At 57.6% G+C, this 26,200-nt stretch overlaps 2 protein-coding genes across 2 annotated transcripts in view; both read right to left on the reverse strand.

Moving 5' to 3' along the window:
* Positions 1-435: 435 nt before the first annotated feature.
* Positions 436-7,705, reverse strand: TENT5B (terminal nucleotidyltransferase 5B). Its single transcript, XM_064635277.1, has 2 exons — positions 7,210-7,705; positions 436-3,273 (listed from the first exon to the last, which is right to left on the reverse strand). Exons 1-2 carry the CDS (start codon positions 7,393-7,395, stop codon positions 2,254-2,256), a joined length of 1,206 nt encoding a protein of 401 aa, XP_064491347.1. The 5' UTR covers positions 7,396-7,705; the 3' UTR covers positions 436-2,253.
* A 6,582-nt stretch (positions 7,706-14,287) lies between these two features.
* SLC9A1 (solute carrier family 9 member A1) overlaps positions 14,288-26,200 on the reverse strand; it is a 29,902-nt gene continuing 17,989 nt past the window's right edge. Inside the window, exons 2-12 of the mRNA XM_064635276.1 lie at positions 22,543-23,003; positions 20,673-20,923; positions 20,007-20,224; positions 19,306-19,508; positions 18,980-19,069; positions 18,516-18,586; positions 17,911-18,084; positions 17,669-17,783; positions 17,144-17,245; positions 16,740-16,812; positions 14,288-16,086 (exon numbers count right to left, since the gene is read on the reverse strand). Coding sequence (XP_064491346.1) covers positions 15,764-16,086; positions 16,740-16,812; positions 17,144-17,245; positions 17,669-17,783; positions 17,911-18,084; positions 18,516-18,586; positions 18,980-19,069; positions 19,306-19,508; positions 20,007-20,224; positions 20,673-20,923; positions 22,543-23,003 — 2,081 coding nt within the window. The 3' untranslated portion in view covers positions 14,288-15,763. The remainder of the gene's footprint in view (positions 16,087-16,739; positions 16,813-17,143; positions 17,246-17,668; positions 17,784-17,910; positions 18,085-18,515; positions 18,587-18,979; positions 19,070-19,305; positions 19,509-20,006; positions 20,225-20,672; positions 20,924-22,542; positions 23,004-26,200) is intronic.

The raw sequence follows: 26,200 nt of genomic DNA on the forward strand, positions 1-26,200 counted from the left end.
GAGGGAATCTCAGTTTAGTGCGTCTAGGTGTCTGTGGGCAGGAGCAGCCTGTAGAAAACATGCTACATGGCATCTACGTTCATCTGAAGTTTAAAATGAAAGGAAAAAAGTATCACCTGCTCCCACAGGCAGCCCTTAAAGCAGTTTTAACTTGCACTGGAAAATCTCAAGCTCCCACCACTGAGGCTCTGGGGAGTTTTGGGGCTGCAGCAGAGCCGACACAACAGCCTTGGCCACGAAGGCAGAGCTGTTCTGCAGGGAGGCAGCTAAAAACCTACACTGTTAGTGACACTTCTTCAGCTCTGTCTGGAGAGGGAGCAAAGCTGGACCAGTTTCAACTGGGTTAGTTCATGTTAAGCGCAAGAGCCACCCCCCCACCCCTTACTCCCAACTCCACATCGCCCCTACCCCAAAAAAGGTACCAATCTGGCTATGCACATTCCAAGGATCTAGTCTTTATTAAGAGTGTTCAATCTGCCCAGCTATTACAGTTTTGTCACAAAAAAAAAATCCCAAAACAAAACAAAAGGAAAAAAAAACCCAAAAAAAACAAGTTAGTAAAGATACTTGGAGTACCTCAGCCTCGGAGGAAGCACCACTGAAGCCGTGGTGTTCCCGGAGCAGCATCCCTAGGGAATGCCTGCTGCCTGCCCGCCTCTCCCTCCGTGCATAGTTAAATCTGAGATGCTCCACGGGCACAGCAATCCAGGCACCTCCACGAAAAACTTTTGTGCTCCAGACACCCAAAAACTTCAAAGCCACGTTGGACTGAGAGAGCCAAACCCTCACAACACAAGAGGGTCTGTTTAGAAGACTTTTTTTTTTCTTTTCTTTTTTTCTTTCCTAAGGCCAACTAACTTCACCGCCCCCCCCCCCCCCCAAGCTCCATTTCTAGCTAGAGAATGAATTTCAAATGCTGATGGAATCACATAGCTGGGAACAGGCTGCTTTGGAAGATAGGACCTGCCCAAGGGAAGATCTCCAGACTGGAAGAGCTCTGCCCATCTCCTCGGAGGACACAGGCTCCAGCAACAGCTGGAAATAACTGACTCGTGAACTGAGTGGTTTGTGCTTCAAAAGGACAAGCCTCATCCTCCCCGATAACCCAGCTGGCCTCTGGCTTTGTGCATTAAAACCACACTGCATGCCAAAAAAAAAAAACCCCAAAACAATTAAAAAAACCTAGGAAGAGCAGCATTTCAAATTCCCCTAGAAAATACAGGATTAGGTCCAGCAGCCTGGGGCAGGCTCCTGGACAGATCATCTGCCTCATCATCTAGGAACACGACCCTATTTTGGCACTGCAGACTTGGGAGCTTGAAGAAATTCATATGCAAGTCCCTGCTGCCTTTTTTTTCCAGAAAGCTCTGCACAGCATTTTCCACCATGCACTCCCCCCCTTCCCCAGTGTTCCCCGTTTCAGGCATTTACACGTAGCCATTCCAATACCTCCCTGGTTTATGCAGCCCCACTTTGACAGCTCTTTGCTCCAGCTGGTCCTTTCACAGGCAGCAAGTCATGCCAAAAAAAAAAACAAACCACAAACACAACCTCAGCGACACGGAACCTCAGCCAGGTTACTAGAAATGATCTTACGACCCTCCCCACCCCACAACAGAAACATTTTCCTCTTCAGACAATCCCCACTCAAGCTCTTGGGACATCAGCCCCTGCAAAAATAATAAAGGTTTACAGTACAGTTGTGTTTATATTGTTACAGGCACTTAAACAGGATTCTTTGGTCCTTCAAAGGAATTTAGCCACTCGGGCTTCTGTTGGCAGAAACCACAAGTTTGCACACCCATAACACCTCCTGCACTAAAAAAAAAAAAACAACAAAACAAAACACAACACAATTCAGATCCATTTCAGGGCAGTGCAGCTCTACCTTAGCGTAATTCTACAGTCTCCCCTCACACAGCCCCACCCACCCCATTGCCTCCCAGAATTCCATAAGCGAGTCTTCCCATGAACGTCCGAGTCATCTCATTTCTATAACACTGCACTTCCCATCACAGTGTACAGCAGACAGGTCTTGTTCCAACAACCCCAAGGAACAAGACACTCAAGCAGGAGTCCAGGAAGTTTCCTTTTGTTGCAGTTCTAGGAAGGTTGGTTGGTTTTTTTGTGTGGATTTTTTTGGGGTTTTTTGGTTTTTTTGTTTTTTTTTTTTTTTTACCCCCCCATCCCACCCTCCCGACCCGCCAAGGCAAGGAAATACCTTGGAGGACAGACCCTGACATTTGTCCTGGCTCAGTTACAGGGAAGCCACGTTGGGTAGGACTGATTGCAAGGCAGGAAGGGCTGCACGTGGGTGACATAGTAGTTGAAGTTTATTTCACTGACATAAGGGGCTGGCTGGTAGTAGCAGGTAACGTTTGTGACGGTGGGGATGATGTTCTGCTCAGCCAGGACCCTCACAGCCAGCATGGCAATGAGGTTCAGGGTCTGCCTCCTCTCGTGTCCCATGAGGCAGACTGTGCTCTCATTGACCACCCTGTGGAGGGTCATTAAATAGTCATATCTGTTGCTCTCCATCCCAACAAAGTGGCTCTGGAGGTAACATTCCAGCTTCCTCAGCTGCTCACCGATGTCAGAGAAGTCTATGAAAAACCTGGAGCACATGTACCTCTGTAGTGCCTTCATATCCACTTCCGATTTGGGCTTAAACCCCCTCACCAAGAGGTTGCAGTACTTCAGGAGCCCCCCACCTCGGATCTCCTCCGGGTTCCTGGTGGCGATGACCCTGTTCCGCAGGTGGTCCATGGCCTCCTCAAAGTCCCCGTACATGCTCTCCCCGGTGACCGTGGGGTGGAAGTTCTCAGCCATGGGGTTCTCCGAGCACTCCCCGAACAGCAGGAGCGAGTCCAGGATGATCTGGAAGGAGTCCACGCTGAACTCGAACTGCCGCCGGAGAGAGTCCACGAATTTGAGCTCCACGTTCTTCCCGCTGTTGTTGGAGAGCGAGATGAGGCTCCAGCGGTCGGTCTCGTTGCACACCTTCACCAGCTTCTGCACGTAGGCCTCCTTCAGAGTCATGGGGGTGATCTTGTCCTTGTTGACGCCTTCGGGGAGGAAGTCAAGCAGGCAATCCATGACCACGTCTTTGACGAGCTGGAAAACATCTTCTGTCTTCAGGTCCACGCCGAAAATGAGGTCCAGGTCTTTGTACCCCAAGCCACTGTCTTGATGCAGAACGTGACTGGCTGCTGAGCCATTCAACCTGACATTATGGACTGTGATTCCTTTCTTCTCCAGGCGGCTACGGACAACCTGAGACACAAAGAGAGTCAGTGAGAGGCAAGTAGGAATTTTTGGAGCAGCCTGGTGACAGCAGGATCCACTCCCTGGGCTTATATGGGTCAGTCCAGTGCAAGACAGTGAAATAAAAAGCTAATCCATTAGAAATAGGTCACTTTGGAAAGCATCCCGAGTCCTGCCAGCAGCTAGGGGTGGCTCTCCTTTACTTATTCCCTGGCATTAGAGGGATCTGACTGCACATGATGAGCTGTTCTGCTTCCAGTGCAGTGTCTGCTCTCCCCTGCCTTCCCCACGCTGAAGGGGAGAGGTTCCCTGACCCCATTTTTTGGGGTGGTCCCTGCCCCCTTCATCCCCTCACAGTTCCAGCCAGCGAGCCAAGACCAGCCGACCCCAAAGTGACCCCAAACAGGGAGGCAGCAGCACAGTCTGCAGCAGTCCCAGTGGATTTAATCAGGGTGGCTCGCTCCTTTTAGCCATCCCCTTTGGCCTGTCAAGATTCATTAAAGGCAAATCAAGATGCCAGAACTGCTCAAAAGCCCCAGCCAGGCGTATGCAAGTTCATGTCCCAACTAGTAAGTGTATCCTAACAATTTCCAGTGTGTCAGAGCTTCGTGCTGAGCTTGGCATGCTATCAAGCACAAGAGGCAGCTTTCATCTTACGGGTGTTACTCCGGTGATTTTAATGCTGCCTGCTCAGTCCTGGCACACCCACCAGTCCCTCCAAAGCTTTGTTCATTTAGAGGGAAGCTGAATCACCTGCCTGATTACTTAACAAGCAGGAGGCTAAAATAACCCCCAAGACCATAAAATAAACTCTCTGGACACCAGCTTATAATTTGAGTTTAACTCAGCTCAAAGATCCCAGGAAGATTAAGTCCGCATCTTCCACCAGAAGCTCTTCCCACCTCTCATCCTGCTTTCATGTTCCTCTCCAGCAATTACCCATTCTCCTGGGACTCCCAGCTAACCAGCCTGAAGCGAGGCTATGGCTTGAAAGAGCCAAAGCTTGGGACACAAACGGACAAATTGTATCACCAAGAGCCAGTCCAACCAGGCCCTTCAGCTCTGCGAGGCTGCCCTAGTTTGAGAGGCCCCACAAATTCTGATTTTCGGCCTCCCAGAATCCCAATTTTAATTCAAAACTTTATCAGAAGGGGCAAACCCTCTTGCTGGTTGAGCAGACAGTGCTGGGGGAGACCAGAGCGCTGCAGCTCCAGCCTCAGCAGCCGTAAAACTGCCCCTCCACGAGTTTTGTTCAGAAAGAAGAACACACAAAAAGTGAAGAACTGCAGCGTGAAACCCTCACCGTGTCACAGACCCCTTGGTGACCCAGCTAAGGGCTGCCAGCAAGTTCTGCTGCCTCTGCAAAAAAAACCCCCAAAACATCTCAGAACAACCCCACGGATGTTTTTGCACTCAGAGGTTGTTCAGGCTCACGATGCAGCTTCCCTGCTGGTGTTTCCCCTTTCTCCCTGACACGAGCCATCCCTGCTCAGGCTAGAAACATGCCTGGGCTCCTTGCCAAGCCCGTGGTGACAGTCACATGTCAGGCAACAGTTAACCAGGGAGCTATTCACCATCAGAAGTCTCAGGTCCCCACCAGCACATCCAATCCAGCCACTGAAAGAAGTTGTTTTCCAAGGCAGATAGTTTGAAAAAAAAAAAAAAAAAAAAGTTTACTCCTGGAAGAGACACAGGGTTAATCCCCCAAATTGAACAAACATCATGCAGGGGAGCTCCTGGTCTGCATCTGCTGCCAACTGGAGTCACTCACCCAGGGCACGGCTCCAGCACTGCTCGTGGAGTTAAGAGTTTTGTGCTATTAGGCTTAGAGAGACAAGATATAGGTCACAAAAGTGTTAGATGCGGAGCCAGGCCCAGTGCTTGGAGAAGATCTCATTCCAGATTAATTCCCTAACCCCAGAGAACATCTGCTTAACCCCTTTCCAAGCAAAGCTCAGGACCTGCAGTGTTTCAGACCCATAAGCTCCAGGCTTACTTGAGCTCCCCAGGTCTGTCCGTGTGAGATGTACTCAGAAAACAGGGGAAAAAATCCAACTGCTCAAGTCAGCTTTGTCCCAAATCACCCCAGAAAGCTCCAACCCTGCAGAGCACCTTGCCATTCCCTGGGAGCTTCCACCTGGGAGCTCAGCTCCCCAGCTGCAGGCAGTGGGTTCAGGGATGCATTTTTTCCCCCAGAGGGTTGGATATTTCTAGGGTTAGGCAGCTGCTGACCTGCTTCCCAAAACAGCAGCTCACCTTCCGTGTGGTTGGGATAATTGACTCTGACAGCCAGGCAGGAGCAAATCCTGCTGCGTCCTGACCTGCCGCTTCCCACCTCCCACGACAACAACAACAGGATAAATAACTGCCTTTTGGGTTACTTGTTCCAGCTTAGTCAGCCCTAAACACAGGGTCTGCCAGCACGGCCGGGCACAATTACAGCCCTCAGTTATTCCATGTTTGAAGTTGCTACTGGCAACATCCTTTTCGGCAGCTCCGACACCGAATCGCCGCAGTTCTTGTGGAACCAGAGAGGAATAACTGGTGGAACATTTGATGCTGCACAGTGCTGTGGTCTTGCCCGAGCCAAGGGCAGCGTCCTGCCTGCAAATCTCATCTGTCATTCAGCTTCAAGATCCAGCGGCCAAAATTTAGCGCTTCTGCCCCCAACAGATGCGGCAGGAACTCGAGGAATTTAAAACCAGCCGAGCCTTTCAAATGTCACCCTCCCATCTTCCAGGCTTAACTCGAACTATTTCTCAAGCAGCTGAGGCTCTGAAATCCCGGCGATTAGGTTATTGTGAAAGCCAGTTGGGTTTTAGCACCGTGAATAGGCTTTTTAATTAGAAGCCAACATGCCCGATTTTACATTTGATGAGTCATTACTGAGGAATGAAGTCGCCTCCCAAACATGAATATGCATCAGCTCATTCGAACTACATTGTTAGTTTAATATTAAACACGGTTATTACTTGATAGTTAAACTAACAGGAGCTCGTGAAGTCTCGGGCAGGCTCTGGAGGATACATCAGTGTCCCGAGAAATCAAAGGACACGGACATTTGATCCGGCATTTGAATTAATAAATGCCTCTTCCAACACAAGCCCAACATGTCCACCAGCACGAAGCCATTTCGTGGAAGCAGCTCCAAAAAAAAAAAAAAAAAAAGCCACTTTTGCCTTGGCCACACACATTTCACAGCTCTTAGGGCACCCAATTAACTCGAAAAGAGGAGGAACAACACAAGATGGGAGGAAGCTGAGCATTTTAAAGGCATGCAAGTTTTCCAGGAGGGTCCTTCCAGCTTTAGACATCGCTGCAGTGCAATGAATTCCTGCCAGCCCTACCGAGACCCTCAGGATTGGGAAGTGGGGCCAGTTGAGTGCACAGCACCCCCCGGATGATGGGGGCCGGTCCTCCCATGCAGCTTTTAACCCCTGTGGAGCATCCAGGTCAGGCTGGACAGAGCTTGGAGCAACCTGGTCTAGTGGAAGGTGTTGGAATAGGGGTAGGGGCTTGGAATGAGATGGTCTTCCCGAATCCCAGGCGTGCCAGAGGCCAAGCAGCGTCTTGACAACGCTCTGAGACACAGGGTGGGATTCCTGGGGTTTGTGCCGTGCAGAGCCGGGGGCTGGGATGGATGATCCTTGCGGGTCCCTTCCAGCGGAGAGTATTCACGGTATTTAAGGTACTTCGCAACCCAAAGCGTTCTACGATCCCCGCGCCAGGAGCTCTGCCCTGGGCCCGGCGGGGGGAGGCCGAGGGTGCCCGGGCGGGTTGGCTCGGGGCCCGACGGGGACGATTAATGTCGCCTCAGCACTTTTTATTTTCTCCCTGACCCCCGCTGGAACCGGGGCAGAGTCCAACGGGGCGACAGCGAGCGGCCCGCGTCCCCCCGCACCCCGTAACCCACCCGAACGGCCCCTCCGGCCCCTCGGCGCTCACCTGGACGATGGTGCGGGGCCGCACGGACAGCGTGGGGAAGTTGCCCCGGCCGTGGATGGGCACGGCCTCCCCCAGGATCTGGTCCAGCCGCTGCACCTGCTCCCACGTCAGGACGCTGAAGCGGCTCCCGCGCTCCTCCGAACCGCCCGGGGCGGCCCCCGCCGGCACCGCCGCCACCTCCAGCATCTCTCGCAGACCGCCCCCCCTCCCCCCGAAAAAAAAAAGAAACAAACCGCCGCCCCGTAAAAAAACCGAGCCGCTCACCCGGAAACAGCCCGGAAACCGGCCGGAAGTGGCGGGCGGGGAGGGAAAACGGGGGGGAAGATTTAAAATGAGGGGGAAAAGGTAAAAAGGAATCCCCCGAGAGGCGCCGGCGAGGGGGGTGGGCGCGTGGGGCGCGGCGGGAGGCGCGGTCGGTGCCCGCAGGGACTCGCAGCGAACCGGCCCGTCCGCCCCCCGCCCGCCACCGGCTCCGCCGAGCGCTGCGCCCGCCCGCCCCCCGCCGCGCCTTATATAGCCCCCGCCCGCGCCCCATTGGCCCGGCCCACCGCCAATCCCGGCCCGAGCGCGGGCACGGGGGGAGGAGAGCGGCCGGGCCCGGAGCCAATTGGAGGAGAGGGGAGGGGGGAAAGGGGAGGGACGATGGAGGGGGCGGGGCGAAGGCGGTGGAGCTCCGCCCCTCCGGCGCGCGGGAATCCCGGCGGCGATTGGTCGGGACGGGGCGCGCGCTGAAGGGACACCCCATTGATGGGCTTTGATTCCCCATTGAGGGGCTTTGATTCCCCATTGAGGGGCTTTGATACCCCACTGATGGCCTTTCTTACTCCACTGATGCCTCTTTGATGCCTATTTGATTCCCTTTGATACCCTTTGATTCCAATTCATGCCCATCGATGCCCCACTGATGCCTCACTGATGCCCCTTTGATGTCTCTTTTATGCCTTATTGATGTTCTTTGCTGTCCATTGCTCTTCATTGATGCTCACTGATGCCCCAGTGATGCCCAACAGGCTGGTACCCCATTGATTCTCCATGGACTGATGCCCCATTGATGCCCCGTGATCTGATGCCCCACTGATGCCCCACTGCTGTCCATGCCCCAGTGCCCTGCTGATGCCTCATGATCTGACACCCCATTAATACCCTGTGCCCTGGTGCCCCATTGATGCCCTGTGATGTGATGCCTCATTAATGCCATTGATGCCCCATGCTCTGGTACCCCATTGATTCTCCATGGACTGATGCCCCACAACCCATTGCCCCCAACTCCCCCAGGCCAACAGTGTCCCCAGGGAGCTCTGGCACCCAGGAGACACAGGGTCACACCGCGGGGTGACACCCCAGGGTGACAGAGCTCTCCCAGCCCCGTGAGCTCAACCCCAGCCCCTAAATCCCATCGCGTGGCCTCACTGCCAGTCAAGCCACCGCCTCCTCCCGGGGCCAGACGTGTCCCCAGCCTCTGGCAGCCCATTTCCTTTCATCCCAACAATTCCCATCCCTTTAAAGAGCTCATTTCTCCGCAACATCTCCCCCTGCAGACATTCCCAGCAGGCGCCTCCCCGCCGAGCTGGTGCCCGATGCCCCGCGGACCCGTGGATGGATGGGCACGACTCCAGGCTCTGCATCTGCAGCTGCTGCTCCCTTTCCCCAGTTCCTGCTTGGAGCTGGGATCCATTCTTAAAAGCTACAAACCCCGTTGGAAGACGAGCCCAATTTTATTTTTACACCCTCACAGGGTTTTATTGCCAGAGCTCCCCTGAAAACCCCCACCTGCCCACCCCGGGGCTTTGCAGAGCTCTTCCAAGCTGCAAAGTCTGTCAATGAAGCCAAGGTCTCTCCCATATCCCAGGGGTTTGCTGCTGGAAGCTGGAGTTGGCAGCGGAAAGAGCAACTGAGTGCTGAGGGATCTGGGGGGAAATGGGGTGTTTAGGAGCATCCACAGCTGAGGCTGGAGGGGAAAGGGGGCACCGGGTGTCCCAAGCACTGTCACCTCCAAAATCCTCCCCATTCCCTGATGGGGAGTCTCAGCAGTCTCCATGGGGACTGGAGTCCCCTCTGCTGGGGTCCCCATGAGGGCTGGAGTCCCCTCTGCCAGGGTCCCCACTTGGGGATTCTCCTCGTGCTGAGGTGTTTTGCTCTCTGGCTTCCGCCTGTGTCATCCCATGACTCCACCAGGCATCTCCATCGGGATTAAAAGCTGCTCCTGGTTACTCCCCACGAGTCTCTGAACTGGGGCACAGGAGGAGGGGAGCCCTGCTGGAAAGGGATTTTTCCAAGGAACTTGATAAAATCAGGCAGCTGCCTCCAATTGCAAAACCCTTTTTATTCTGTCAGCAGCAAAGCTGGATTAGGAAGGGTTTCCCAAGGTTCTGAGAAGGGCCAAATAGTGTTAGGGATCGGGGTCCATCCAGCTGGGGGGATCCAGCAGGAGGAAGGGCTGACTTGGGGCTGAGCACCCCTAGGGTTTGGGGGACCCCACGGGCCACAACACCTCTGGGTGGTGGGGCAGGATGTGCCATGGAGCTGATGGGATGGACAGGGCACTGCAGGTCCCTGGGGGACGAGCCGGTGGCCTGGCAATGAGCTGGGACATCCACGGGCCGGGAGGGACAGGCTGCTGCCAGCTCCGGAGAAAACATCGGCCCATTAAAAAGAGCTGACGCGCTCCGGCCGGACTGGCTGAGCTGCTCGTTAACATCCATCACCAAACGATTATCCCAGAGAGCCGCCGGCAGCGAACCCAGCGCTGGGAATGGCACCCGGGCCGTTTCCTTCCAGCTCAGCAAGAGCCAGCTCGGGCTTTATTCGTTTGTTTTGTTGGCAATTAAGGAATAATCATCGTCTCGGGGTGAAACGCGGGCGGATCCTGCCTCCCGGGTGGTGGCACGAGGGTGGCAAAGCCCCTTTGGGGATGTGAGGGTGGGACAGGGGCTGTGCAGGAAGACGGGGGCTCGGGGTGCCACGGTCCCCTTCGTCCCACGGATCTGGGGTCGGCAGCATCCCGGTGCTGCCCAGGGGACACCGGGAAATCATCTGGGGTGGAGCCGGAACGTGCCCCGGCGTGTGCACGGGGAGGAGCAGGGGTCTTCCTGGATTCCAAGCATTTCCAGGGGTACGGAAAGGGGCAGAGGCTGCCAGGAGGGCGGATGGGGGCAAAGGTGGAACATCCCCACCTGAGCTGAGCCCCGTGGGGCGTTGGGAACCTTTGGCAGCCCCGTGTGGCGCGGCGGGCTGGTCAGTGGGGGAACTGTGGGGAAAAGGGCTGGAAGCGCCGGGGGCGAGCGGGGCAGGGGGTGATAGCCCAGCCTGGAGGTGAAGAGACCTCAGGGACGCCCTGAGCCGCGTGGGACCGGCTCCGTCCCACTCGGCATTACGCAGGGTGTGTGCCAACTCCCTGAGCACGCAGGAGGGACCAAGCCCTTCTCCCGGAGCCACCAACGTCACCCGGTGTCGCCCCGGGGGAGCAGCAGTGCTCGTGTCGGGGTGGGGGCATTCCTCCTGCCCCGCTCCCACGGCAGCCGCCCTGGCACCGCTCACGTCAGCCGTGTCCCGGGCTGTCCCCGTGAACACGCGGGCTGTCCCCGAGCCCACGGCAGCTCTCACCGGGCACGCACGGGCTGTTCTGTGCGGGGCTGCCCCGTGCACACGCACAGCTGTCCCCGTGGACACACAGCTGTCCCCACGGCGGCACAAACTGTCCCCGTGCAGACATGAGCTGTCCCCGCACACACAAACTGTCCCCATGCACGCACACAGCTGTCCCCACGCAGATACCAGCTGTCCCCAGGCAGGCACCAGCCGTCCCTATGCATTTCCCTGCCATCCCCATGCACGCACTTGCCACCATCTCCACACAAACGCCCGCTGTCCCATGCACACCTGCTGCTGTCCCCACACACTTGTCACCGTCCCCACGCCCACACTGCCATCCCCACTCACGCCAGGCTCCACGTGCCTGCTGTGGGTTTAGGAGGTGGAACCCTCCTCTGTGGCCGTGTCCAGCCCCTCCCTGGGCAAACACAGCTCCTGGACACCTCCCAGTCACTCGGGTTCACTGTCCAGCTCCTCTCGCTCCCACACAGCCCAGAGGTGCCACTGCTGCTCACTGTCCCCAGACCCTCACTGATGGGGCATCCGTGTCCCTGGGGCTGTGCCACCAGCTGCTGTGGTGGCCCCGAGTGGCCACAGATGCCCAGAGAGGTGGTTTTCCCATGCTGGCCATGGCAGGGTTGGATTTGGCACAGGTGCACAGTGAGCACTTGTGTTCGCTGCATGGCATGAGGGGTGTCACTCCCTGCTGTCACTCTCTGCTCTCAGCCCGGGGTCCCCGTGTCACCATCCAGGACCCCCAGACTCGGCCCCATCCCCGGCTGCCTCCTGGAATGGATGATGAGTGATGCCTCCGGGATGCCCTCGCCCTGGAGAGGGGCCACCAGGGAGGCCCCGAGATGAAAGGGAGCACAGGGTGTTATTACTGCAGGTGACACAGAGCTGGGGAATGGCTCCTGTCACCTCCCCTGGCTGCTGCAAAATGCTGCCCGGGGAGTGTGGGGGGGACATGGCACCCCCGGGGCTCAGGGACAAGGACACAGCACCGACATGGAGCACCAACCTGGCCCCACAGTGGGCAGGGACTGAGATGCCCTCTTGCAGCTTCCCTGGGGTGTCACCAGCTGGGGAGGTCCCCGTCCCCTGGCAGCATGAACAATGACCTGTGTGTCCCCAGGCTCAGTGGCTTCCCGGTGACACCATGTGCTGTTTTTCTTGGCATGACTTGTGCCTTTAAAGCCGTGGCAGGGGATGACCCATCTCAGTGCCACTAATTTGAGCCTGGCAGAGAGCGCAGCCGCTCCCTTCGCTTTGGGTTCTTGGGCCCCGGGTGACACCTGAGCACGGCTGAGGGTGGTGGCAGCTCCAGGACACCTTGTCCCATCGCCGTGCTGGCCTCTCCTCCTGGGAAATTTGGGGAGCCAGCCAGGAGCTCTGCCTTGTTGGGCTGCTCAGCCTGGAGCCAGTGATTTGAGGAGTGATTTCATGGCCTTTCCCAAGTCCCCTCGGTCCTCGCTGGGGCTGTGGGAATGTTCGCTCTCCTCCTGCCACCCACTGCCCCCCAGGCTTCATGTCAGACCACAGAGGGAAACAAGAGAGTCCATCTCCTGGCTGGGGCAGTTTCCTGCAGCTCTTTAACCCCCATGGATGGGGGTTATGGGGAAGGGGGATAAACACCCTGGCACATGTGTGTGTGTGTGTGTGTGTGACAAGGTCGTCCCGCTCAGGAACTCCCTGTTCAGGAAGAACTTGATGTGTCCTTGGTGCCACCACCATGGCCCAAATACACTTTGGGAGGGAAAGGGGGGATACAGGGCTGGAGGGAGCCATATGTAGGGAAAAAGCATCACCACCAGGACTGTGGATAGGGCTGGGGGGACACACCAGGGCCCATCCACCCCTGGCCTCGGCACTTCGTGTGCTTTGGCAGTTGCTCAGCGGTGACAGCCCATCCCTGGGGGGGGGGATCATTAGTCCTCCCTCATTAAAAAAAGTTACTCACCCTTTAAGACAGAAACAAGAATATCCTGGAAATGCCTGGGTTTGGGGAGCTCTCACATTAAAGCTATGACTGAAGCCAAGAGGACGGCTGCACGTGACGCTCACTGGCACGTGGGCAGGTGAGATTCCCGGGCACTGCCCGGGGCTGCCGTGCTCCTGCTGCTCCCTCCGTGCCCTGGGCTGTATCCAGCACCTCTAGTTCTCCTACCCCTTGAGCTGGGCTGGCAAAACCGCTGCTTTCCTCCAGCAAGGACAGAGCCATGGCCTGGCTGTGCCTGGTCCTGCCAAACCCTCCTGCTTTGGCACTGCTGCCCCCAGGGATGAGCCACCCTGACCCTTGTGTGGGTTGCAAGGATGGCACTCACCAAACTGGCACCTCCATGGGGCACATGTCATTGCCCACCCCGTGGGCCCCATGGCATCACCTGCCCCATGGTATTGCCCATCCCATGGGCCCAACAGCATCACCCACCTCATGGGCCCCATGGCATTGTTTGTCCCCTGTCATTGCCTGCCCCATGGGCCCCACAGCATCACCTGCCCCACGGCATCCCCTGTCCCACATCCCTGGCCACCTCATCCCGCCCAGGCCCCCCTCGGCAAGGAGGGAACCCCTGGGGCAGGGTGACCTGGCCAAATCCCAGCCCGGGGCCACGGGGGACCCTGGGGTTCAGGTATTTTAAGCAGGTGAGCAAGGCCGGCGCTGACGCGCTGCTGGAGGGCGGGGGCTGAGTCACGGCCGCCTGGTGGCTCAGGGCTTTAATTTGCAGCCATGAAACACATTCCCATTGCAGTTGCCCCAGGGCGAGGGGCTCCGGCTGCCCCGGGCTCTGGGAGGGGTCTTGGTGGGGAGGGGGGAGAAGGTGCAAGCCCTGCTGAAGCTGGGGAGGTGGATCCTGGGGGATTTTTGGGTTGCCCTCACCCAGGCAACCCAGGCAGCCTTGAGACTCTTCCCTCTCTGCAAACGCTCCTCTCTGAGGGCTCAGCTCCAACTCCTGGGGAAATCCAGGAAAAAAATCACAGGGCTCAGATGTCCTCGAGCCCCCTTCCCTAGGGATGGAACCTTTAGCCCCCCCAAAAACCCTGCTGCAGTGCCAGGACAAGGCAGGTGCTGCCCCTTCCTGCCTGGGGACAACATCCCGAGCTTGGGGTGGGCAGAGCTGTGCTGGCACATCTAGCTGGCACCCCAGGGCTGTGCCAGGGTGATCCATCCCCCTCCAAAAGCACCTTCATCCCGTGGTGAGACCACCAGCCCTTTCCCTCCCAACACACCCTTACATCCATGTGGCTCTGGGAGGGATGTGGGAGCCCAGGATCTGTCGAGCCACCATCTTTGCCAAAACTGGGAATGGCTTAAAAAGCCCCCCCTGGGATGAGGTTCCAGTTCTCCCCAGGCCACAGCAGGAGGGCGAGGGGCAAACCCTCCATCCCAGAGCTGGGGATGAAGTCTCACACCCACCTTGTTCCTGGGGCAGCCGGGACCGTGTGGCAGAGGGTAGGAGCCCGAACAGCTGGAAAATACCCCCACTAAAAATTAACATTAATTTATTAGAATATTTATGATAAAAACCAAGAATCTCTCTTTACATATGGGTTTGGTTTTTTCTTTTTTTTTTTTTTCCTTTTTTTTTTTTTTCCTTTTTATACAAGAGAATTTCCATTGCTTTTTGTTGTTGTTTTTTTTCCCCTCCTGGAGGCAGAGCAGGGCAGCAGGCAGGCGCAGGCAGCGACGTGGGTGCTCACCCCGGCACACGCCGGACCCGCGGGGGTCCCAGCGGGATGTGGAGTGGGGTGGGCACGGGGGGCAGGTGCCCACCAAGGCAGCGGGGCAGAGGTGACGCGTGGCAAGGCACGGCACGGGGAGGGGGGAAGCGGCTGGGGGGGCTCCCCAGGGAGGGGAGGCACGTGGCATCCACGTGGTGGGAGCTGGGTGGCACGTGGGGGATGAGGTGATGTGCTCAGACAGGATGCAGGACACCCCTGGGCCCGGGGAGGGCTGTAAATCACCAAAACACTCGGTGATCCCTCCAGCCAAGCTTTGGGGGAAAGACGGGTCCTTCCAAACCCAGGACCCCTGGCACCCCTTGACATCCCCCTCCTGCCAACTTCCCGACCCCAACGTGTCCCCATGCTGTTCCTCAGCTCTCCCCCAGCTCCTCTTGGTTGCGGGAGAGATAAATAATCCCTCCAAGTAGGAGATGCTCCCCTGGCACACCCCAGACCCCGTCTTTGGTTAAGGAGCAGCCGCTGCCGCGCTGGCACAGGGCGAGGGGCCAAGGCTGGTGGAAAGTCCCCATGGGGACAGGTGACAGTGGTTCCAGGAGGGATGGAGAGGCTGCTCAAAGAAAGGGGATCCTGGCTCCCCCCTTGCATGGCTCTAAGATATTTATTTGACAAGACCTGGCATGAAATGTGGGGCCAGGGGGGAGGATCCTGGGCACAGCTGGCCCTGGGGGGAAGTGGCCAGGGCAGGGAGCAGAGGCACCATCCCGAGGTCCCTGGGAGGGTCCTGGGGGGAGCGTGTGTGTGCCAGCCCCGCACAGAGCCTGGCTCCTGTTGTCCCATCCTTCTGCTCCAGAGCAAGGCAAGGGGGCAGATAAAGCACAACTGGGGAGAGGGGAAGCTGTGCCATGGGGGAGCTGTTATGGATACCCCTGGTCAGAGCCCCCTGTGCCGGCCGCAGCCCCCCCAGGGAGCCACTCGCAGGTCCTGAGTGGGTGGGCACCTCTAGGAGAGCCCCGTGGGGGCTGTGAGGCACCTGCAAATCCCAGTAAATCGTCCGTCACCCCCAGGCCACGGCGCCCGAGGAGCCCGGGGCATCCCGGGGCTCCTTCCCTGCTCATCGGGGCCAGCCCAGGGCAGAGCTGTCCTGGCAATTCCCAGTCCATCCAGGACAGTCTCCCCTTCCCAAACCTGGTGTGTAGTGACAGGAAACCAAAAAAGGAGAGCAAAGAACGAACGAATGAAGAGAGAGAGTAACAATAACGAGGCTTCGTGCCAGCAGCTACTGCCCCTTGGGGATGAAGGGCTCCCCCTCCTCCGGCTCCGGCCGGGGCCCCGGGTCGCTCAGGCACCGCAGCATCCGCTGGTTGCTGGGGCTGTCGCCGGTCCCCGGGGTGAAGACATCGTCAGTCCCCGGGGAGGAGGGCTCCTTCACCCGCATCACCAGCCCCTCCTCATCCTCCTCGGGCGAGGGCGGGAGGCCGCTGCAGCCCTTGGGCTCCTCGTTCATCAGGTCCACGGACTCGGGGGACTGCGGCGAGGCCGGGTCGATGGTGATGATGGGCAGGTTCTCCGAGTCCGCCTTGGGTTCATAGGCCAGCGGGTCTGGCGGGGCAGAGAGGGGTCAGGAAGGGGGGGGGGTGTCTCAGGGACACCCAGGTGATGCACCCCAGATATTATGGCTGGGGTGTTTGGGGCTGGAGGGCCTGGGTTGTCTCTCTGCTTTCCAATTCTGCTGTGTAATTCCTTTTCCCGATTTCCACAGCCCGGCTCAATTTGGAAGGACAAAGCTGCCCTCTGCTGATGGACCGCAGTCCCTGCAGCCCCGTCACACCCCGTCACACTGTCACCGTGTCACCAGAGCAGGAAGGGACACACAGGACAGGAGGAACTGAGGATTGCAAAGCACGTGCGTGACAGAGGAGCTGGGAGTCCAGACCAACAGGTCTTGGGGCTGAGCGCTCCTGGTCTCCTCCCATGTGGAGGGCAGGGAAAGGACACAGACATGGCTGCATGGATGGAGTAAGCTGAGCTCTAGAGAAACTGGCCAACCCGACTTCCCAGTGGGAATTGTGCTGAGAAGCAAACTAGGTGCTTCTGCTCAGAACAGCAAACCCCTGGGCTTGGCTGGATGGGTGCGGGATGGGGATGGTCAGGACTGGAGAGCCACAGGGAGCCGAGGAGGTGCAGGACAGCACACCCTCCAAGTGTTTTGGGTGCCAGCAGTGACGCTCCTGACACAGCTCCATCCCACCTACCTGAGCCTATGCGAGCCCGGGACATGGTGGGCGAATCCAGCCTGTGAGCCGGCACCGTCAGGTAGTTGTTCATCTGGAATGGGAGCACAGGGACTGTCTCAGGGGAATGGCCAAGGTACATGGGGAAGGGGAGGCAGGGAACTGACCCCAGGTCGCAGGGATGAGCAAGGAGCAGCAGTGGGATGCACAGCACATGTGCACATCCTCCCAGCCACGCTGCAGGGAATTGCTCAGAGCCTGGGGCAATCAGAGACCCCCAAGGTTTGGGGTCATCCACTGTCATCTGAACCTCAGCTCCCTCCCTGTGCTGGACACTCATGTGTTTCCCAGGCTGGGAAGCCACCCTGTCTCCCCCATCCTCCCCAGCCTGTGGCAGCATCCCGGTTCCAGCATTCCCCTGACACCTTCTGTTCCAGCTGCCGGGCCTTCTGCCTCCGCAGGAGCATCTGGTTCCAGGCCTCCTCGTAGGGGTCGGCCACGAGCGTGTGCCGGTTGTAGGATCGCAACTGGGAAGAGACCCCAAGGAAAGGAGGCGTTAAAATCCCACACGGAAAGGGAAGGAAGGTCACAGCCCTGTTTTCCCTGGAGATTGATGAAACAGCCACCAGTGGGCAGAGCAGCTCCAGGCAAGCTGGTGGCTCATCCCTTGTGTGCCACCATGGGATGCCTGATCCCGACCCACCTCGGCCCAGTGAGGGTTTAAAGGCTGGGCTCACCCCTTGACCAAGCCATCCTTCCCCTCAGATTATCCCAGTGCCATCTCAGGAGGAAAAGCCTCCTGGGGATGGAGAGCCAGGCCAGGAACACAAAGGGCAGCAGGGTAGGGACAGTGGGAGTGAAGGGCCCAGCTGAGGGCTTCTGGTGGGCAGTGGTCCTGGCCACCCCCAGCGAGGCAAAGGGGACACACACGGTGCCAGGGGACACCTCACCCTCTGCCTGGTTTTCTGCAGGTTGTTGCGGAGGATTTTCCGGATCTCCTCCTCCTTGTCCTTGGACAGGGCTGGAAGGATGCGCTCCACAGGGAGGGACTTGGGGTTGATATTCCTGCGTGGACAGACAGGATTCAGAGCGACACCACGATGGCCACGCAGGACCCAAGGGCTGCTTGCCCTGTGGCCACTAGCAGGGAGCACTCAGGGTCCCATGGGAGGTGCCAGGGCTGGGAACTCACTGGATGGAGACGGTGGAGACAGCAGAGGGGATCTTGCCTATGCCCCCACTCTCCACCAGCTCGATGGCCTGCTTCATCTCCATCTTGTGGTAGAAGGCGATGAGCTGGGGCTCCTTGGAGCGCTCCCCTGCGATCAGGCACTTCTTCACATACTTCTTGTTGAAGCGGTTCAGCCTTCCCGAGGACACGGGGAAAGAAGGAGCAGCAACATGTCAGACCTCCCCCTGCTCTGCCACCCACTCCCTGCTCCCCATCCCCGGCCCAGGATAGCCCGTTCAGTGGTGGGCTCAGTTCCCACCAGCGCAGGTTAGGCCAAGCTTCTCTGAATCCCTCCTGAGCCACACAGACTCCAAAACACCCAGAAGCTGCTCACACCCACTACGGATAGTCCTGAGCTCCTGCAGGGACCAGCCACCAGCAGCTCCCACCCTGCTGTGGTGAAGGGGCACAGCCCTGCAGCCCCGCTTGGACCCAACCCAGGGCCATAATTCACCGCACGGAGTGTGTGTGGATGTTACAGCCTAGGGAAAAACCCAGCACGGGGCTGAGAAACCTTCTGGGTGGGGATTCAAACCCTTCCCCAGCCACCAAACCTCCACACTCACTTGTCCTTCCAGTGGTGATGCCCGTAGTGACCACAGATATCCTCAATCCCCGTCAGAAGGTGATCCAAGAACTGGAAGAGACATTCCAAGGTGTCAGCAGCTCAGAGGGCTGTTGCCCACCCTCTCCCCACCCCAACACCCAGGCTGACACAGAGGGCACTCAGGGGGTGCAAAATCAGGGCTGTGGGTCCAGGATGGGCCTCGGGAGGGCAGGACAGACCTACACAACCAGGCTGCGGCTCTACCAGGCACAGGGGAGAGCTGGGTCGGAGCGGGCACTGGACGACACAGACGGGGGAGAGCCCTCGCTCTGTCCCCCCTTACCTTGGGCACTGATTTAGGGGCAGGTCCTGCTCTGTGAACCTGCCTGGTTACAGCGGTGGAGGTGGCAGAAGCAGAGAGAGCAGAGGGCTAAGGCGGCGACGAGAAGCGCGCGGGGAGGGCCGGCCGGAGCAGCGCGTTACCTGCGTGTGGATCTCTTCGTTGATGGAGCGTTTTGTCTCTTGCTTCTTCTTCACGGCCAGCAGATCCACCAAGGGCCGGATGGTCATGCCCTAGGGAAGGGGGAGAGGGGGTTAGATCTCTCCCCAAGGCACACTGGTGGGAGCAGGGGGGGGTTCAGCACAGCCAAGTCACTGTTGGTGTCACCAGGCAACCTCAAGAGCTTTTGGGGGGACAGTGACAGGGTCAGGGAGGGAGGGTGGGGTTGTGCTCCTCGCTCTCCACACACACGCACAGAGCCATTAAATAACCCCTTTCCCTCTGAAACCACAACCTGAGCACCACCAACCTGCACAAAAACTGTGAAGAAGATGACAGTGATGATGGCTGTGAGGAACATGTCCCTCATGCCGAAATGTTTGTAGTCCAGGAGGTACCCGAGGGAGAAGGCGATGGCTCCCCGCAGGCCCCCGTAGGCGATGATGAACTGGTCCTTCGGCGTCAGCTTCACAATTCGGAACTTGTTGATGAACCAGGTGAGGACCAGGACACCTGGGGGAGCAGGGCAGGGTCTTGTGTGACCACATGGTGAAGGATCCCCTCCAGACCCAAAGAGACCCCCTGGCAGCCCAGCCTGCAGTGCAGTGTCACCCTCCCCAGGGTTGTGGGTGTGGGTGGGTGCTGTCCTGCTGCTCATCCCAACATCCCTCACCAGCTCCAATCCCACACCTGGGACAAACATGGCCTTTACCCCACCTCCCAAAGCCAGCCACCTGCAGGGGTGGTGCCCATGGTGGAGCAGTGCCACCCAGTCAACTCCAGTCTCCCCAGCAAGGCAAACCTGGGCATCAGGGTCCTGAGAGTTGCCCATGACCCAGCACCAGGGTGGCCACTCAAGGCCACATTGGACTGGAGCAACCTGGGCTAGTGGAAGGTGTCCCTGCCCATGGCAGGGGGGAACTAGATGGTGTTTAAGGTCCCTTCCAACCCAAACCACTCCATGATTCTGTGACCGTCCCCAAGGACTTTGCCACCACACTGACACCTCACCTAACACCCTGGCAATGAGGCAGAAGAGCAGCGTGCTGATGACGAAGGTCCAGTTCCAGTAGTGGTGACCAGCCACGGTGGAGACACCCAGGAAGATGAAGATGAGGGTCTCGCTCACGCTGCTCCACATCTTGAGGAAATACTTGATGGTGGTGTGGGACTTGTGGGAGATGTTGGCTTCCACATAGGGCCTCATGACCACGCCGGAGGCGATGAGCCTGGGGGCAAGGTTGGGACACTCAGCAGTCATGGGGAGATGGGGACAGTGCCAAACCCTGGCCCTGCAGCAGTGTTTTGTGCTCTTACACCAAAACACAGAGCAGGACAAAGCTTGTGAGGCACCAGCAATTATTCAAGGCCTCTAGAGAAGGCAACAGGAGGTTTATCCTTCCCCCTGGCAGGGCAGGAGTGAGCATTGGAGCCAGGCCCTGCCTGCTCCTGTGTACCCAGGAGAATGGGAAATGGGCTGCCAGCACCCTGGGATCTGTGGAACAACTCTAGAGAATCACTTCCCTCATCTGCCTCCCTGCTTATACCACCCCAAACACACCTCTGGCCCTCACTGGGCAGTTACTAGCCATGCTGGGTCAGTGGTTACACCACAGTAAATCCTCCAAACGGTCCTGGGGACAGGAGGGTGGCTCATTTCCCCCATTCCCAACTCACGCCATGATGCCGGAGAGGTGGAAGAGCTCTGCAGAGAGATAGGCCATGTAGCTGTAGAGGAAGACGAAGAGGGGCTCGATGACTCGGATGTGGGAGGTGAAGCGGGACGTGAAGGCGGCGATCACCCCGTAAATGACGCCCACCAAGACACCGCCCAGCGACACCACGAAGAAGCTGAGGAAGCCGAGGATGATGTCGAGGATGGTCACCTGCTCGAAGTTGGCAAACTCCTCAAAGAGGTGGTAGAGGACCTGGGAGGGAGAAAGGAGATGGGTTCAAACTGTCCTGCTGGCAAGAGACAACCCCACCTCGGAGGAGATCTGCACGGGGACCTTCCCTGGGAGCCAGGCAGGGCCCCAGTGTGGCACACCTGAGCTGTGGTGTGTCAGTGCTTGGTGACCCCAGGCTGGGTCCTGTGCTTGACCAAGCCTCATGCCAAAAAAGGCTGGTGGTGCTTTGCTACACAGACCCATAGGGACCGACCAGCTCCTCGTCCCCTGTGGCTCAGAGGGACACTGGGCCATCAGAGATGTGTCTGGGACAGCTCTGCTCTCCAACTGTCCCAGGAAGGGCTTTGGTCATGGTCTAAACCAGCCAGAGACCATTCCTGTTTCCCAATGGAACAGTCAGGAAGGATCCAGGCTGGGAGACCCTCGACAGATGCACAGAGAGAAAAGCCACCATCTGCTCTGCTCAGCCAGAGAGGAGCCCAAACCCTTGAGACAGCTTTGGAACGGAGGGAAACCTCACAGGAAGAGCCCACCCCGGGCTGCATCACCTTCTTCCACCTCCAGACACTGGAGAGATGTTAAGGCAGCATGTCAGGATGGGAAAAGGGATTTAGGGCATCCTGCAGGAACAGCAGCACTTGCAAGCAGGCAGAGGGTGAGGTGCCAGCTCCTGCCTGCCAGGGCTGGGCCCTGGGACATGGGCAGGGACAGATGTGGCAGCAGAAGGCAAAAGAATTCCCCAGGGATGGGAGCAGGGACACAGATCCTGCAGGCAGCCCCTCTGGTCAAAAATGGGGGAGAAGTGCCTGGGAGGAGCCCTGTGGTGGGTCAGCATGTTCCAGGAACCTCGTCAGCAGCACAGCAGCACGCTGAGCAGCCAGCTCCGAAACGGACAGCTGGGACATGGGAGAGGAGCCAGGAAAAAGCAGTGGGTTAGAAGTAAATTTAGAGGTCAGCTCTGCAGAGAGGAGGAGGCCACACTGATGGCTGAGCCAGCACCTGGACACTGATGTCCTTTGGAAATGGAGCAGGCCTGGCTCCACCTCCCAAAGGTCCCTGCAAAGCTGCTGCTCAAAATGGGGCTGAGGGTGGTCCGGTGTGATGCCAGCCTGGCTGCAGCCCCCCAGCTCCCCTCTTGCCATGGCTGGTGATGTCCTGCCCTCCCACCTCCTCATGGCTGCATCTGGAGGACAGCAAGGATGACCACATGAGAGGAGACAGAGGGAGCAGCAGCTGCATGGCCATGCTGCCTGACCCAGCACCAGCCCCTCTTGCTTTCCCTGGCAGGACAGGCATGGGCACGGCAGCAATTCCACCCTGGAGAGCTGATTCCCAGCAAACCAAGGCACCAGGCACAGTCCCTGCTCTTCACCAAGAGGCAGCAGCTGGCTGGACATGTGCCCTTGGCCTCCCCAAACCATCAAGTAAACTGCTTCACCCTAACTCACCTCTGCAGTGTTTTAAGCCGCTATATTTAGCTTCAAGCTGGACAAGGTTCGGAGCGATCGGAGCTGCTGCAGCTGAGCAGCTTGGAATGGCCCTGACATGAGCTGCCAGTCCCGGTGTCCTGGTGCCACCACCCCGAGATGCTCCCCCAAACCCAACCCCATCCCCTTGGCCGAGCCCCTCCGCGCACTCACCACCGTGACGGCGTCATTGAGCAGGGACTCCCCGAAGACCAGGATGTGGAGCAGCTCGTTGATGTGGATCTCCTCAAACACGGCCAGCACAGCCACAGGGTCCACGGCAGAGATGATGCTGCCAAAAAGCAGATTGGCCAGGAGGCCGATGTGGTTGAGGCCGGGGCCGCCCAGCTGGCACACAGCGTACATCAGTCCCCCCAGGAAGAAGGCGTTCCAGAGCGTCCCCACCACGGCGAAGATGAGGATGGTGCCCAGGTTCTCGGTGAACTGGCGCAAGGGGAGGAAGTAGCCGGCGTCCAGGATGATGGGTGGGAGGAGGAAGAGGAAGAAGATGTCCGATTTGAGGATGGGAGGCTTCTCGCCCACCCCTTTGATGAGCCCCCCGACCAGAAGGCCCACCACGATGAGCAGGCAGCTCTCGGGAACGATGCTGGACACTGAAGGGATCACGTGGAAGCCTGGAGAGGAGGAGGAGAGAGGAAGACACATGTTGGCTGTACAAATGGAAGGTGTTGTCTGCAGGAAGACACCCCTGCTGGGGTCAGGGAGCAGTTCCCAGCCCTCCCTGCACTCTTCAGCATCCACTATCTTTGTGTGCCTCAGTTTCCTCTCCTGTCCCAAGAGGTAAAACCTTGACACTCTGTCAAGTGGAAACCAGACCCACACACCCTGACACTGCTGATCTCAAGCCGGAACATAACAGTAAATCCCAGTTCAACAGCACCCTTGGGACACCCCAGGGTCTCTCTGCAGACCCCCAGGCCCACAACAGCCGCCTGTGGCACAGACAGTTCTCCCCACACAAGCTGTCGCTGGCTCCAGCTCTTCCCATTGCAGCTAATCCTGAGCACACGTAGGCACTGGCATTTCCCTCCTGTCAGACAGCACCCTGCCCACCCTGCTGGCAGCAGCACACTGCCCATCCCTAGCAATCCCTGATGCAGGGGACAGGCTGGTGCCTGGTGGGTTTCAGGATGCAATTCGCCTTCCTGCAGCTTCAGGAGCCAGCAGGGAGGTTTCACATGCCTGGTTGCAGCAGGGACAGGATGAATCCTTGAGGTGCAAGGTAACAAGGAACATGTTTTCCCCTTTTCTAATCCCAGCATGACCCCAAATGCTGGTCTCTGAGCCAGCCATGACCTGCTGGGATGATATTCCCCCACCAAACACGCCCCAGCCAGGCATCTGGCCAACACACCAATAGCCACAGAAGGATTTTGGGTTCCCTGGATCTTCTCCCAGGCTTTATAATTATTATTTTGAAGCGAGGCATATTTGTTCCCTGGCAAGGGAAGCAGCTTAAAATAAGGAACCCTGCCTTGGCATCCCGTGTTCCTCCGTTCCTTCCGGCCGGGCGGCTGTGCCATCTGCACATCGTTTCACAACACATTAAATCCCATCCCATAACGAGTCACGATCCCGCTGACGATCCAGAGCCCCCCCCCGAGCCCCCTCCCTGAGCCTGCAGGGACCACATCTGCGCCACGGTGCCGGCTCATCCCTCCTCCACCTGCGCAGCCGGCGGGGGAAGGCGCCGCATCAATCCGGCTCCGATGGGAAAAGGTGTCACTTCCACAATCCCTCCCTAAGGACAGGCAGTGAATCAGCTCCCAGCCACAGCCACGGGGGCAGGATTAGATCCCAGATTGCCACCTGAGCTGCAGGCACAGGGTGGGTGAGCCCAGAGGATTCATCACGCCCGAGGCTCTGTGCAGGTCCGGCCGCACCATTCCGGCTGCTCCAATGGGTCCCTGGTGCCGGAGCGATGTGGGAAGGAGCCTGGTTTCTACCTTGGCTTTGCCACAGCAGCACCAGCAAATGCTCAGTGGCTTCAGGTTCAGGTATGAGGGGAGGCCAGGAGGAGATGGGAACACCCAGACTTTCTCCCAGAGCTCTCCCAAAATCCAGCCACCCGCGTTCAGGGACTTCTCAGCCTGGATGCAGCTCCTGATTCGCCCCCACAGGGTTTTCCTCTGTCTCGGATCCCCTGGAGCCCACACAAGTGCTGAGCACCCCAAGGCAGCCCTGGCAGGGTGCTCCCCATGGGAGGGGAGGCAATAATCCCTTCTCCATGCACAGCTCATGCAAACACCAGGAACAACCGACCCTTCCAGCATGCCAGGCAATTGCTGGCTGGAATAAGGCTCAAAGCCACACAAGCAGTGAGAAGCCCACAGCAAATCAGTTTTTGCTTGGTAAGTATGTTCAATCATGAATAAAACACAAACACTGACAATTAAGCATCTCTCACTTCTTCCCCACAGGCCCCAGGATTCCATTAAACTGGAACATTCGTGTGCTGATGGGAATTCAATGGTTTAGAGCCTTTTTGTAGGGTCCTAAAAATACACTCACACGGGCTGCATTTTAATTATGCCTTTGATTTCACTGAATCTCAGCCATTTTTTGCTCCCTGCTTTCTCTGCTTTAGTATTTTTAGAGCGCTCCAGAGCTCATCTGGACCAATCTGTTGGTGGGATCCTGCTGGGATCCTGCTCCGAGTGTTCCAGCATCCTGCTTTGGGGTGGGAGTGACTAGTGGGAAGAAAACCCCTCACTGTGGGGATGATGCCAGGCAGGGGTGAACTGGTTTGATCCCAGCTCTGTGCCTGAATTTCCCTCCTGGAGGATGAGGAAGGCTGTGGCAGGATGAGGAAGGCTGCAGCAGGATGCTGGGTGATGAGGATGGCCAGCCATGGGCATATCCGGGGGCAGCAGGAAGGGGAATAAGCCTTGGTAATAACTAGAATAATAATAACAATAACAATAATAATAATAATAATAATAATGCTTAATACCCTTCAGGCTCCTGTTTCTGGCTGATTTAGTAAAGATTAGTTGCTGTTCATCTGCACCTACTGGTGCCACCCTCCTGTTCCCAAGTGTGGTGCCCCTGCTCCAAACTGGGATTTCTGCTGCAGTGGGGTCTGTAAATCCTCCACCACGGGGCAGGAGGGCACAGCCAGACCCCACTGCTCCTTCAGGTTCCTTTGTTAAGCAGCAAGTGGTTCTTTCCACAGAAGGGCAGGAACTGGCATCTGAGAGGTCCCCCCAGCTGGCAGGGCTGTGTGGGATGTGCTTCCCCAAGGATTGAGGAGCAGGAATGGGGAGGCAGTGCCCGCACAAGGCGTACGAGACTCCTGGCACGCTGCTGCCAGCACAGCCTGAATAAACAAGTGGTGGGGAGCTGAGGGGATGAGGCAGCTGGTCCCTGGCACATCCACATTTGGAGGATGAACAGGGATGCACAGGCGAGCACACGGAGCAGCTTCACCCATGAAGAAGCACCCACTGTATTTCAAGTAGTTTTCCTGAATCCTACCAGCAGGGAATTCCCCTTGAGACCTCATTTCCCTGAGAGCAACACCTGACCCCCAAATCCCCAGCTTGGGGCAGGTGCAGTCACTCAAGTTTCTTCCTCTGGAAAACAAACTCCATGGAAGCAGCTCCCCTGTGGACAGCATCAAATAGCACCGAAACTATTAAAAGAGAGACCAGTTGAGTCAACACCAACCCTGAGAGCTTGAGCAAACAAGGAAAAGGAAATCCAGGAGTTAATAGATCCTATTAAAACAGCTCCTTGCCCACATCACGCACCCCGGCTTCCACGTGCCCAGCAAGGGAACACAGGGATTGCTGGTGGTCAGCAATTCCTT

The sequence above is a fragment of the Pseudopipra pipra genome, chromosome 24, assembly GCF_036250125.1.
Source record: "Pseudopipra pipra isolate bDixPip1 chromosome 24, bDixPip1.hap1, whole genome shotgun sequence".
Taxonomy (NCBI): Eukaryota; Metazoa; Chordata; class Aves; order Passeriformes; family Pipridae; genus Pseudopipra; species Pseudopipra pipra.